A 13,389-nucleotide genomic window follows, 5' to 3' on the forward strand; every position below is an offset into this window, starting at 1 on the left:
TTTTTGTGGTACCGGGGATCGAACTCATGACCTTGCGCTTGCCAGGCAGGCGCTTATGCCATTGAGCTATATCCCCAGCCCCGGGCTAAGGTTTTCAAACACAGGTCTTTGGGGGATACATTTCCAATTCCAACAAAATCATGCATAGATAGTAGAATGATTTACCACCATGAGGTGAGTGCGTCCGTCAGCATTCCTGCTGTACCTTCAGCCCCCAGAACGTGTTCATCTTGTAAATGCACATTTGACCAGAATCCTGCTACTTCGCTCATGCTCCAGCTTCCGGGAACGCTACAGCTGTGTGTCAGCCTCTGAGCATCGCTCCGTAGCGGTCACCACTCCTCTGCTGTGTTTGTGTCCAGCCTCTGGCTTGGAGCCCTTGAGTCTTGGGAGCACTGGGGAGTGAGGGCGTTGTCCTGAGACCAGCAGGAGCGAGGGTATGTTGATTAAAGCTCAGCAGGGAGCAGCCTCAAGGATCAACTTCTAGATCCTTAGCTATGTCTCTCCTGTCCAGCTTCTCTTTTCGTTTCGAGGCAAAAATCAGGAAGTCTAAAAATAATGGGAAAATGAAACATTCAAGGGAGTTGGAAACAAGGTGGAAAAAAGACGAATTCGAGATGCTTGTTTTCAAGGTTTTTCCCCTCTGAAAAGGATTTCTGGGTACCCACGTGGCCTTACCCATTACTCAGAGAAACTCCTGTAAAGTTTCTTCTTTAAAAGGAATTCTTGACAACATCTTAGGAAGCTGAAGTTACACATATTCTATGAGGTATGGTAGATAACGGTGCCAGGTTAAAGGAAGGAGCTAGGTAAGGCAATAAAGCAGGAGAAACAGCCTCTTTCAGGAGTCTCTGTGGGCTCCTGAAATATTAGTGATGGAAGGCATGAAAGGAAATGTGAGGTGAGACCTCCTTTCCCAGTGTTCTGGGCCTTTCTATTTCGAAACTTTACTGGCTGTGAGTGGCCCAGGCTAGAACATGGGACATGGAGCCCTTCATGCTCCTAGACACAATTGGCTTCTTTTTTTTTTTTTTTTTTTTAAAGCCAGTTAATTATGTTTTTAAATTTTTGTCAGATAATAATTGTGCATATCTTCATGGGCTACAGTGTGCTGTTTCCACGTGCTTATCTAGTGTGCCTTGATCAACTCAGGTTGTGTAGTTTACCCATCCTTGCAAACATTCATCGTTTATTTGTGATGAGGGCTTCCCAAATCCTCCTTGCTGGCTATTTTGAATTATCTGATATGACAGTGTTCACTGTAGTGACCCTTTCATGTCAGAGAATGCCCGAACTTAACTCTTTATCCGGCTGGGACTTTGAACCCATTAGCCGACTCCCCAGTCCCGCGAAGTTGACTTTATATATGCATCAGCCTAGCAAGCCGCAGCCTGGGTGGGCTACAGAAAGGAGGGCCCTGAGGCTCCCAAATAGTTCCATACCTGGAAAATTTGAAGCACCCTCATACATTCTCTGAAGTCTCCTTGTAAAACTAAACTGTGTCAGGGCCCCAGGAGCTCTGCCCTGTGGGGTTGTGTCGCTCCAGGACCACAGGCCATGTGAGCGCATCGTGATGTGAGGCCCAGCACTGAGACAGGTGGATAGGAAACCAGGACGACGCTGGGCCAATCGGGCATCACGCCACGTACCTTAGGGAGGTGCAGGAGGGATGAAGACTAAACTGGAGGGCAGACCTTTAGAAGGGCATTTCCCCAAAGTGCAGCTTGCTTTTAGGTTTGGTTTTCCATTGCATTTTCTTTCTGGACCTCCCCCTTCTTTGTTTCTTGGGAGAAGCCAGAGGAATGAGGAAGGGCTATCAGAAGAGCATGGAGCCCTGAGATATGAAGCAGTCGTTCTTGGAGCACATGGCCGCAGATGTTGACGTTCGCTTTCCGTCCCGCTCCCTTCTCTTCCTCTAGCTCAGATTCCTGGAGCCCCACCTAAAGGCACTGCCTGGGTCATCCATATCACAAAATAGTCTGACCTTGAGCTTCTAGCCTGGAAGGGTGTGGCCTAGCTGCTGTTACCATAGTGATGGTGCAGGGTCCACGACTAACAAGAAATGAAGACCCAGGAAATGAAGACCCTGCCTTCTCTCCTACCCCACCTCAGTGCCTTCACATGGACAGTGTGGCTCTGTGTGGCCAGCACCTTGCCCCTGCTCGGGTGACCTCTCCTTGGACCAGGGAGCCCCAGCTGTTTAGACTGTCACTATGTTCCCAGAATGTGGTATACACGCATCCTGCGTCAGGGTTTTCAGCCTTGGGCTCCCTGGGCTCCACACTCCAGCTCCTTCCATCTCACCTCACATCCTTTCATTCCTTCCATCACTAATATCTTCAGGATCCCGCAGTGTGCTGCAGCTATTCTAGGTACCTGAGGACACATCAGTGGATGAAACAGACAAAAGCCCCTGTCTGTGGTCCTGTGTGCTGCCTCATCCTGAGAAAATCCTTAGCAGCCAGGCATCTTGGCCTGCTCCTGTGGTCCCAGCTACTTGGGAAACCAGAAGGTTGCTTAAACCCAGGAGTTTGAGCCCATTCTGGGCAATGCCATGAGACACCTCTCAAAAAAAAAGGAAAGAAATTCTTGCCTGACCCCTCTCCCTATGCTAGATTAAGTGTTCTAGTATATACTTTCCCCTCACTTTCTTTTCTGTCATAGTCTCCATATACTTATTAGTGCATTATTTATTTAATGCCTATTCCTCTACATCCAACTCATAGGTTCTACAAGGTCCAGAGGTTGTATCTGTTTTATTCACCACTACATGTCTCTCTCTGGCACATTGCCTGACCCCAGAAGTACTCAGAGAATGGAATGAAAGAACTGGTAAATAAATGGATGACCACATACTCCCAATGGCAGGAAGGATCCATCAACTGTGAGGGCTGCACATCCTTCTGGAAGCAAAGCTTTTGGGCTGATCTATATGAGTTCCTGTGCTTTTGGAGGCACCAGAATTTGCTCATTCTCACCTAGCCTTGCCTGGATTCTGGGCCTCCCATGGCCTGAACTTTAGGCACTTTATGATTCTGAAATAAAAAAAATGTCTGTGACCATGCCTGACTCACCTGACTCAAGTGCAGTAGCTTTGTGTCCCTCCATCCAGGGTGGAGGGCCCCAAGGGGCATGGTGAGAAACTCCTGACTCTCAAAAACAAGCCCTCCATTTACTTGGTAGGTTCACAATGCCATCTCTCCTTGGGCCGCATAGCTCCCACAGAGAGGGTCCTCCTTTGCATCAATCATTTTCCTGTGCTTTGCACTCGGCTACACTGGTATTCAGAGAAAAATGCTGCCATGACAACTGCCACAACAGATGGTATTTGATCAGTCTCTAAGCTACCAACGAGATATACAGCAGGACTTCTGAGGTTTGCATAGTTTATGTTATCATGAGACCCATTCCAGCCTGAAGCATGATTGAAATGTGAAGTTTAGCATTTGTTTCCTATCCCAATTCTCTGTCCAGTTGCTTGGCATTTGGTCGGGTTTCTCTTGCTCTCTGGCTGTCTGGACGGGAATGTACTTCTGGATGTAAGAAAGAGAGGCTGTAACGTGCATAGCCTTGTGGAAGCTGCCCTGTAAACCTGAAACCCAGAGACTGCTAAGGAACAATTCAACTTTGGGATGGAGGTCCCGGCTGAGACAGAATGGAGGCCATGTTTGTCCTCTAACAAAGGGGGGCCTTGGGGAAGCCCATCCTGGTCTTCACCTGTTGCTTTTCCCTGCCTCCCTCTTTCACCCAACACCTCTCTGCTTCCAGGGTCTCAGGGCCCCTCTTCTGGGCTTCCCACCCCAGCTGTGCTGCAAATGCCAACAACTCGATCCCAGAGTTCCAGGGCCCGTTTCCATGGCAACAGCTACAATAGCCTCTCACCCTGTCCCCACCCCTCTTCAGCAACACTGGAATGTCAGACTTTGCACAGATTTTTTTTTTTCAGCTAATTCTGGAAAGTGGTTTATATTGGCCACTGTGTGTTAATGAACAGCTTTGCTCCTAGTCACATACTTTTCTGGTTAGGAGTCTTTTCCGTCCTCTCTGCCTCCCTTTCTAACCGAATCCTCAGCTCACACTGGGTGTCTGGACTGCACATGAGGCAGGAGCCTTCTAAGAGAGTGCACAGGGCGTCCCGGTGCTGCAGGGCTACTGGCGGTGCTGCTGGGCCCATCCCCTCTCCTGGTGGGGTTGGAGGTCTGCAGTTTCGACAGTGCCTGAAGATGGATTATTTACCTGTGCAGCACTCGCAGGAGAACCTTAAGGTGAATTTTAATCACCAAGAGCGCCTGGATCAAAGAACCAGTCTCCCTTTCTGATCTCATTCCAAATGAAGCAGGAGGTTGGAATTCACATCTGACCCCTTTCTGCTTCCCAGCCTTGCTTTCCTCCTGGGGTGCAGATGAAAAGAGTGCGGGGCTCAGCTGCCTTGTCGGGAGTGATTTTTAACCTTAATGGAACATTATTAAAGAGTGGATTTGAGACCTGAGGAATGTTTTTTGAACTCCTGTGAACAGAGTTCATCGTAGGGGGAAGAAATCAGGGTGCTTGGTGGGCTTAGGGATGATTCTTTAAGTGATGACCACGTTCTTGCTCTTTGTTTTAACGTCTTCTGGAATGTTGTTCCTTGTATTTCATTTCCTCTCTAGAAGATCCCACGCTTGGTGCTCTTGGGCCCCCTGTTCACCTACAGTAGTCAAGGAGGACCCTAGTCTCTGTGTTTACGTGCTCTGATTCTCCCTGAAATTAGACAGAAATCAGCATGGGAGTGATGACGGCTCTGTGGACCCCAGGAGGAGGGTTATGTAAAGCAGGCTCCTGTGACAGGGAGGAGGACCGCTGAGGTTGCAGCTGCCGCTCTGCCATTGATTTGTATGATTTTGGTCAAAGATCTGATCTTGTTACCTTACTTTCTCCATGATGTACTCATACTTGGTAAAACCAACACCATCAACAGAGTGGGACACAGCATGGGCCCAGAGCAGACATCTACACAGTTTTGTTTCTGGAATGAAAGAGTAAAAGCATCACAGAGCTTGAAGCTGGACTTGGTGGCACATGGGAGGCTGAGGCAGGAGGAGCGTAGTTTGAGCCCAGCATTGGCAACTTAGTGACATAGCAAGACTTTCTCCAAAAAAGAAAGCCTGGGGATGTGGGTCAGTGCAAAGGCCCTGGGTTCAGTCTCCCATAGTATTTACCACTAAAGCAATCCATCAATCATACAGCTCAAGGTTTTGAGGGTTCTCAACTTTACCACTGCTGATATATTAGGACAGTTGAGTTGATTCTCCACTGGGGAGGGCTGTGCCTTGTAGGAGTCATCTTTGGTTTGTGCTTTGTAGGAGTTATCTTGTTTAGGGTCATCTTTGGTTCCTATCCTCTAGGTACCAATAGTGGTGCCGCTCAGCCGCACTGTGACAGTTGGAAGTGTCAACAATACACCCAAACTGTTCCCCACTCCTCCACCCCTTCTCCTGTCCATTGGTAAAATATTCAGCTAAATCGTAAAATCCTATGAAGGACTCTGAAAATAATCAACAGAGGAGGAAGAAGAAATAACCTATTTATAATGATATATTCTTTGCATAGAGTTTAACAAGAGCACCTTATAACATAAAGACCCAGAAGAGGCTGAATGGAAGTGTATGGAGGCCAGCCTCACAGGAAGTCCTACTTTGTACTTTCAGTGACGTCATCTATACTGACTGTTCCATAAATACGGTGGGCAAGGGTGTTTTATGCTGCTTGGAAGGCAAGCCCTATAGAACGACAGTGCTGTAAGAAAGCAGTGGCTTTTCTTGGATATGTTGGTGCCTGTCTTTTTCTTCAATGCCACTGTACTCATGTGGATAATCTTGCCCTACCCACATTGACACAACTATGTGACACTTTCTAGGGTAAATACCAAGTGTGCCATTTAATCAAAAAAATTTTTTCTTGCATTAGCAAAGATAGGTGAGGGTCAGCTTTTCCTTTTTCTCATTTTCCATTGGCCATAATTGTCAAAGACACTCTTTCTTGTCAATTATGTATAAGGTATTAAAGAAGTAGAATAGGATTATGGGAAGAAGATAGGAATGGAAGAGGAATTTCATCTTGTTAAAAAAAATAGTGCCCTTGGGGCTGGGGATTTAGCTCAGCGGCAAAGTGCCTGCCTGGCAAGCGCAAGGTCATGAGTTCGGTTCCCGGTACCGGAGAAAAACCAAAAAAAAAAAAAAAAAATAGTGCCCTTTTGTGGAGTACTAGCATATTACACCTGTGTATAGCAGCAGAACTGAGGAGCGATAGTTGACACTTTCTCTTAAAAGCAGGGCTCTGTAATAGAATATAACAACATTTAGAGTTATTACAAATGCACCTCCAACCATTTGCTTCCTTTCCTCCCTCGTCTCCCTTTCCTTCAGGATGGTAGTACCTGTTCATCTGATAGTACCAGTCCAGCGGCTGGACCACAGAAAGGAGAGATTAAAGGCAATCCAAGTTTCCTCCACCTGCCTAGGGTCTGGGATGGTGGCAGGCGTAAGTTATAGCATTAGCGTTTGCTTAGTTTGCAGGAACCCAGACCCTGCTTCTTTTTCTAGAGATGAGAAATGCCTGTTGGATGCGGACCCTTCGAGGTAGATAGAGGTTGAGAAGGATGGAGGCCTGTGCCCCAGGGGCAAGGCCAAAGTAACTGCAAGCTCAGGGTTGAGTGGATTCTTCTAAGATGGGTGCAGCTTTATTCGGGGGTCATGTAGCCAGATTGAGTGCCTGTGGAATATGTTCACATGAGAGTGCTGAGGAAACATGCCAGACTTAGTGGAGAGGGGACGTGACCTTCAGTCAGACTTGGAGCCTCTCACACTCCCTGTGGCTGTGAAGGCACATCAAGAGTTTGCTCGGGGCTGGGGAGGGAGGATGGTGACATGACACTGTGGAAGACAGTCGTTTATTAGCTCAAAACAAACTCCATCGGTTAAATAGTGGTTTGAGCGTCTAACAATATTGATGGCGCCTGTGAGGTCGCGTGGGCTGGGAGAGGAGCACAGTCCTTACTGTGATATGCAAATTGTGTGAAATTCAAAGATCCCTGAAGCAATTTCTTCTATTTATGATCAGCAGTGACGTCAGTCAAGCCAGAATATTTCCCTTTAAACCAAAAAGTAATAAGGCCTGATGACTGCAGTAGAATGAGACCTTTCGGGTGACCCAAAGGCTCTTTAGTAAGGACTTGATGTTGGCTTGCCCTTGGCCGGGGCATCAGTCCTGGCGGGTCTCGGGAGCCCCACGTACTCTAGCTGGTGGCTTTTTTCTTGCCCGGGAGAACACATAGAACAGATAGGTTTGGGAGGTCACCTTCCTCTCTGGCCATCTGCAAGGCCTGCCATCCTGAGAATTTGCCCAGATTCCTGCCGCAGCTCCCATTCACCATTTGTACATCTGACTGTCTGCCTCTTTGGTGGCTGGAAATTTCTCCCAGCTGCTGGTGGATGGGTGGGTCCACTAGCCTCATCCCCGCCTCCACGCTTCTCTGGCCACGGCTCAAGTTTTCAGGATTGCACTGGTGACACTGATCAAGATGAGGGTTCTCACTCCCCTCTGGTTATTTTTGGCAGCTGTGAGCAATCCAAGGCCTTGACTCTTGGCACTGTGTGGTTGGGATGTTAGGCAACCTGTCCCTGTGCAAGTAGAGGCAAAGGAGAGTCCTAACCTGCCTCCGTCCATCCATCACCCATTTTTACAGCATTCTATCTGCCCTTGGTTCCTAATGAGAGACGGTTCTGGAGAAGGCTAAATATTTATTAAGTGCATATTGTTGTTTTTTTTCCCCCTCTAGATTGAAAACATAGATGCCTGCTTGAATTTCCTGGCAGCTAAGGGAATAAACATCCAGGGGCTGTCTGCAGAAGGTGAGTCAGAGCGCTGGTCATGCAGCTGCCTTTTTGTCATTAACGGTGCCCACCCGCTGTTCACTGAGGACCTTGCTACACTCATGACAGGGGATGCTGGTGGGCTCTTCTGGTTTCGTTTCCATCAGGTAGCTCAGTGCTTGCCTAAACTTGACGATGCCAGCTTTTGCCAACGCAGAGAATCACTCTTAAGAATGCAGCCCTGTCTGCAAGACATTGAGGGGGTGGTGAGCTGGGAGCCGCTCTCATTGGAGAAGGGCTTGCTTAGACAGTGCCGATTTGATTTACCTGTCTGGAAGTTCAGTTAATGATCAAGTCAGGCTTTATCTGTGGGAGCAAGAACCCTCAACCACAGAACATAATAAACTGTACAGCTCCCAGGGAAAAATGCTCAGTCCTCATCTCTGTTAGGAGAGAAGCAGCACTCTTCTCTGCTCTTAAAAAGGGATGAGGTTTATTCACGCCATACCGCATTTTTACACCTGAATTAGTTTTTAATGAGCTTAAATTCGGTGGCTAATTAGCACATTAGCTCTTGTAATGTTCTGCTGTTAAATCAGGTATTGGCCTGGAGCTGGCTGTTCAGAATTCGCAGCCTCCTCGGGCAACACCTCAGCCTGGAAATGTTCTCTGCCTCCCCTGTTTGTAAACACCAGCAGCTGCCAGCTTGGAAGCTGCCATAGGCCCGGCGTCCTCCCAAACTTATTAGGCTGCACCTGCCTCCAGCTTTCCCAGAACAGGTAGAGCAGTCGGGGCCAGCATCTAGATGGTACGCCTTTCCCGAGTACGGGTGCTGTGGCAGCGGGGACTGCGGGGGTCAGGGTGGGGCAGAGGCGAGCAGGGAGGAGAGGTACAGCCGAGCGGAACAGGTAAGTGAGCACGTGTGATGGCTGTCAGGGGCCACTCCTTGCTTCTGCTCTGCTGCTTGGCGAGAGCTTGGTTCTCCTAGCTGCACTCTGGGCTGCGGTTTCTTCCATCTTGTGGGTGGGTGGCCAATATGAATGCTTCTGGGCGTGACACGTCTGTAGCAGCACTGTTGGAATTGTCCTTTGAGGAGCACTAACGTGCTGGGCCTACCTCTGGCCAGGCATGGTCACACAGCTTCCAGACATCCCTAAAGCAGCCCAGGATGTCACCCCCTGTCCTGGCTCTTACAGAAAGCTTCCCCTTCCTTGGGGCCCTCATCCATGGGGAATGTATTGCTGAGGTGTGCGGTGAGGGTGGTAGGAAGATGCAAATTCCCATTCAGAGGAACACGGCGTTTCCTCTTGTGCCAGCCAGTAAGTGGCAGGACTCACTCTGCCTATCCCTCCCGCACAGTGCTAGCAGGGACATCTTAAGCGCTGTGCTTAGCAACACACGCTCACGGGGATGCAGACCGCAGGCCTGCCTCATTGCCTGGTTCCTCGGACGCCTGGCTTCGAGGTGACCCCCAGCCACACAGCGTCTACCCACTGTCCTGCCTGCTGCTTCATGTGTTCCCCCATCTGCTCCATCCTCTCTGTGCCCTAAGGTGTTGGAATCTGTGCAACAAGTATTTACCAAATGAACAAATGCCGACTCTGCTCACGCGGATTTGTCTGTTCTGGCTCCAGTTCTCACAACTGAAGCTGGAGTTTCAGTGCCTCAGTTTACAGATGAAGACACTTTGGCTTAAAGAGGTGTTATGAGTGGTATCCTAAGGCAGCTGCTACGGTGGCAGAGCCAGGGTCTGAACCCAGCTCCATGTGATTTCAGAGATTGTGTTCACGGTGGTTTCTAGGGAAGCAGATGGATAAACTCAGGGCGTGCCCTGTACAGGTGAAGAAAATCAGACTTAGAACTCTGTCGGGTGGCCCTTAAAGGTGCATCCTGCAAAGAGATACTCAGCTCTGTGCCCCTTTATGAGGCTGGGGTGACCCCGTGGGTCTCTGAGCGTAGAAGAGCATGGTGTGTGTAGTAGTGAAGGATTGATTGTGGTGTTACAACTCTGAAGTCCCTTGATGGTTTCAGCTGTGCTACTCTGAGTCTTCATGTTTCCTGCTGGCCTGAGACTCACGTAATGCTGTTTTGGCCAGAATCCCCCACTCTTCAGTCATCTTCAGTTTTTAGTATAACTTTGTGTCCGCATTTATGACTCAGCTTGTTTTGTTCTTCCAGGACTGGGAATTGAACCTGGGTCCTTGCATATGCGAGCCAAGCACTCTACCCGTAAGCTCCACCCCAGCCCTATCTTGTTCATTGTTAAACTTCTACCTTAAACTCCTCAGAGCTCTTTCCTGTGGAAGTGGCTGTCAGAAGCTGAAGGGGCAGGGGGCGTGGGGCGTGGGGGATGGGGGCTTGACTTCCTCCCTTCGCCCCTTCCCTGCTTCCTCTGCCCGAGCCAGCAGACGAGCAGAGTTCTTCCTCTTGCGTGGCCATAACTTCCTGTGTCCCAGGCAGTGGACACGGCGTGCCCTGGGTCTGAGGACTTGCTCCTTTGTGGCTCCCAGGCCATTGGTGGTCCTTGTAGATTTTGCCACCTTCTTCATCTCTGTCTTATGGTCCCCTCCAGCACTTATCATGGAAGCAGCAGGAATGTGTGGCCTCCATTTTCCGCTTGGCAGTGGGCAAATGAGCTTCTTACCACCTCGCAGCCGCCCCACCATTCAGTCTGTCCTCAATCCTCTGTCCCCAGTTCAGCTGGCCCGGAGGCAGATCGGCCACATCTCTACGCCTCCAGCCACTCTTCTTGCCAGTAGCTCATTTTCAGTGGTTCTCCTGGAGCCTTGACTGCTTTGGTGAGAGCAGGAAATATCTGTCCCCTCTCCACGAATGCCAAGCTTTGCCGCCTACGATGATGTTCTGTCGTTCGATCTGTTTTGTTGATTTCTTTGCGGGTAGGGAGAGAGCAGTGTCGGTGTCTAGCAGTCAGGCTGACCCTGAATGCCTGCGTTCTGGGGGACAGTGACTCTTCTCATCTTTTATCCCCTTTTTTAATTTAAAAAGAGCAATGCTGCTCATAAGCTTTTTATCTTCAAATTGGGCTTCTTCACAATTCCGTGCACTGCAAATCTGTCTCTTGAAATCCTGTTAAATTACAGAATAGAAACCATTTCTCTTTTTTTGTCTTTTTTGAGACAAGCTCTCGCTATGCAGTTCAGGCTGGCCTAGAGCTCACTTCGTAGCCCAGGCTGGTCTCGAACTCGCAACGATCCTCCTGCCTTCATGCATCAGTCACTGAGCACTTATATCTTATTTCGTCTCTCGCCCGCAACCTTCTGAGGTCAGTGGTGGAATTACCCCTGTCAGACAGAGGAGGAACCCAACTGAGTTAGTCAGCTCTGCGTCACTGTGACAGAAGGCCTGACCGAGCCATCTTTGTGGAGGAAAGTTTTATTTTGCTTCTTGGTTTAAGTGGTTTCCATCCACTTCCAGGCCTATGGTGAAGCAGAAACATCACGGCAGAAGCTGCTCACCTCACATCAGCTACGGAGCGGAGAGGGGACAGATAGCCAGCACGAAAAGGGACAGCACATAGTCCGCATGGTCACACCGTGACCCACTTCCTTCGCTAGGCCCTACCTCTAAGCTTCCATCACCTCCCAGTAATGCCGTCGAACCACGATCTCATGGGTGGATGCGTTAGTCCACTGATGACCTTAGAGCTCTCTCATACGCTGTCATCTTCCAGAAGCCCCACCTCTGAACCATGAGCCTCTGGGGGTGCATTTTAGACCTGGACCATCACACCGAAGCCCTAACGTACGGGAGCATGAGGCCCACGAGGTCAGCAGTGGCTGTGCCACTGTGCTCTTCCATTCACAGTCCTGCTTTCCCCTCCTGCTCACCACTGCCTGCTTCTAGCGGCCTGCAAACTACTCGAAAAGCATTATAGTGTTTGAAAGAAAGGTGAAGTCTTAATGCTTTTGGTTTCTCTTTTGAAGCCGATGATTGAGTGCCCTGAGGCCCCTCTTGTGATGAAAAGTACGCTGGCAGTTGGAAAACCCCGTAGATACATCTCCACCCTTTCCCAGTGACTAAAGCTGGCTCTGGAACCAGCGGGTGTGTGCACCTGTCCTGAGCCGCAGCAGTGCAAGCCCTGACCTGCCTGTCACACAGCCACAGAGAGCCTTTGTTCCAGGGCACAGGCGGCAGGGCCTGGGCCACAAGCTGCGAGGGGATGCTGTGGGCCTGGGTGCTTCCCTGGTCCCAGCCTCGGGGCCCCTTGGTGCTCCTGCAGCAGGAGCCGAGCCCATCTCTTTGCTCTCGGAGCTTTGCCAGAGTCCTGTGAGCTTAGCCTCTCCTGCCCTGGGGCGATATTCAAGACCCACGGCCCTCAGCACTTCCTAACACACGCTCTACCTGTCACAAGTGTCTCTCAATCTGCCATGGGAAGGAACGATGGCATTTCTTTCTGCCCGTTTTGGGGGCACCTCGGCTTTTTGCTGCCTGGCCCTGAACCTCTGCAGTGGAATGCAGAGGTCGGGGTGAGGCGTGTTCTGGGGAATGCAGCAAATATCTGCCGGGCCTTCTGCTGTGTGCCAGGCACAGTGCTAGGTGCTGGGGGCCTCCATTGCTGCTGAACAGGTGCAAAACAAGGCTTCATTCTGGTCAGTAAGAGAGCTCATGGGAAGGTCTGACCCAGCGTGGAGATCAGCACCTCCTGGGGTAGGCAGGGGCTTCGCAGTGACAGTGATGTTTCCCGGGCTTTTCCAGGATGAGTAGGCACTCACCAGGCAGAAAAGGGAGGGAAGAGAATTCTAGACAGAAGACAAGACACAGGGGACACAGGTATATGGAGGCAAAGGACTGGCATTTTATCTGCCTAGCAGATTGGAGACATAGAGGCAGGAAGATCCTTGCCAGAGACTGTGGAAAGAGTGTGTCTCTCTCTCTGCCTTTCCTTCCTTTCGTCTATCCTTCCTTCTTTCCTCTTTCTCTATTTCTTGGTTTTCACTAAGTTGCCAAGTTGCCCAGGCTGAGCTCAAACTCAAAATCCTCCTACCCCAGCCTCCCAAAGGGCTGGGATCACAGATACTCACCGCTGAACCCAGCTGAGTGTGTGCTTTTAAAGTGAAATTAGTCACCAACTAGATCAGCCCCATCCTGATGGCCAGAGACCCAGGTACTGAGCCAGAAAGCAGGGGGTCGCTCTGGACCTTGAGAGTGAAAGGTAGCCAGTGGAAGGTTTCCATCGCTTCCATCGTCATCAACTGAGTGTGACCCTGAGTGGACTGTTTCTGCCCCTCTGCCCAAGGGACCCCATGCCATGGGCTCTGCTCCCACCTTCTCACCCCCTCCTGGTGGGTAGTGCTGTGAGCAGGACACAGGGGCCGTAGGAGTGAGGTGGAAAGTTAGGGTGGCCCACGCCAAGCATGCAGCCAGCCTATCTGTGAGAACAGTGCCGCAGACTCTGGAGTCAGCGGGGTGAGCCTTATACCCTAAAGGGAACAGGACAGGAGTTCTGTAGTCTATAGTAGCACCCCTTTGGCTCCAAATCCCCTTGACCCTGTGTCACAGGTTTCTTTATATTAGATTA

The 13,389-nt window shown here is 50.0% G+C and overlaps 1 protein-coding gene and 1 long non-coding RNA gene across 6 annotated transcripts in view; one reads left to right on the plus strand and one right to left on the minus strand.

Annotated features, from left to right (window-relative positions):
- The window catches only part of LOC106146380, a 5,815-nt gene extending 2,550 nt beyond the window's left edge, over positions 1-3,265 (minus strand). Inside the window, exons 1-2 of the long non-coding RNA XR_001230796.1 lie at positions 3,075-3,265; positions 166-549 (exon numbers count right to left, since the gene is read on the minus strand). This is a non-coding gene — a long non-coding RNA (uncharacterized LOC106146380). The remainder of the gene's footprint in view (positions 1-165; positions 550-3,074) is intronic.
- Positions 1-13,389, plus strand: part of Nav2 (neuron navigator 2) — a 382,236-nt gene that overhangs the window by 138,445 nt on the left and 230,402 nt on the right. For all 5 annotated transcript variants that reach the window (XM_013502962.1, XM_005401717.2, XM_005401718.2 and 2 more), the window contains exon 4: positions 7,817-7,889. In XM_013502962.1, coding sequence (XP_013358416.1) covers positions 7,817-7,889 — 73 coding nt within the window. The remainder of the gene's footprint in view (positions 1-7,816; positions 7,890-13,389) is intronic.

Source organism: Chinchilla lanigera, unplaced genomic scaffold (assembly GCF_000276665.1).
Source record: "Chinchilla lanigera isolate Chin_1 unplaced genomic scaffold, ChiLan1.0 scaffold00075, whole genome shotgun sequence".
Taxonomy (NCBI): Eukaryota; Metazoa; Chordata; class Mammalia; order Rodentia; family Chinchillidae; genus Chinchilla; species Chinchilla lanigera.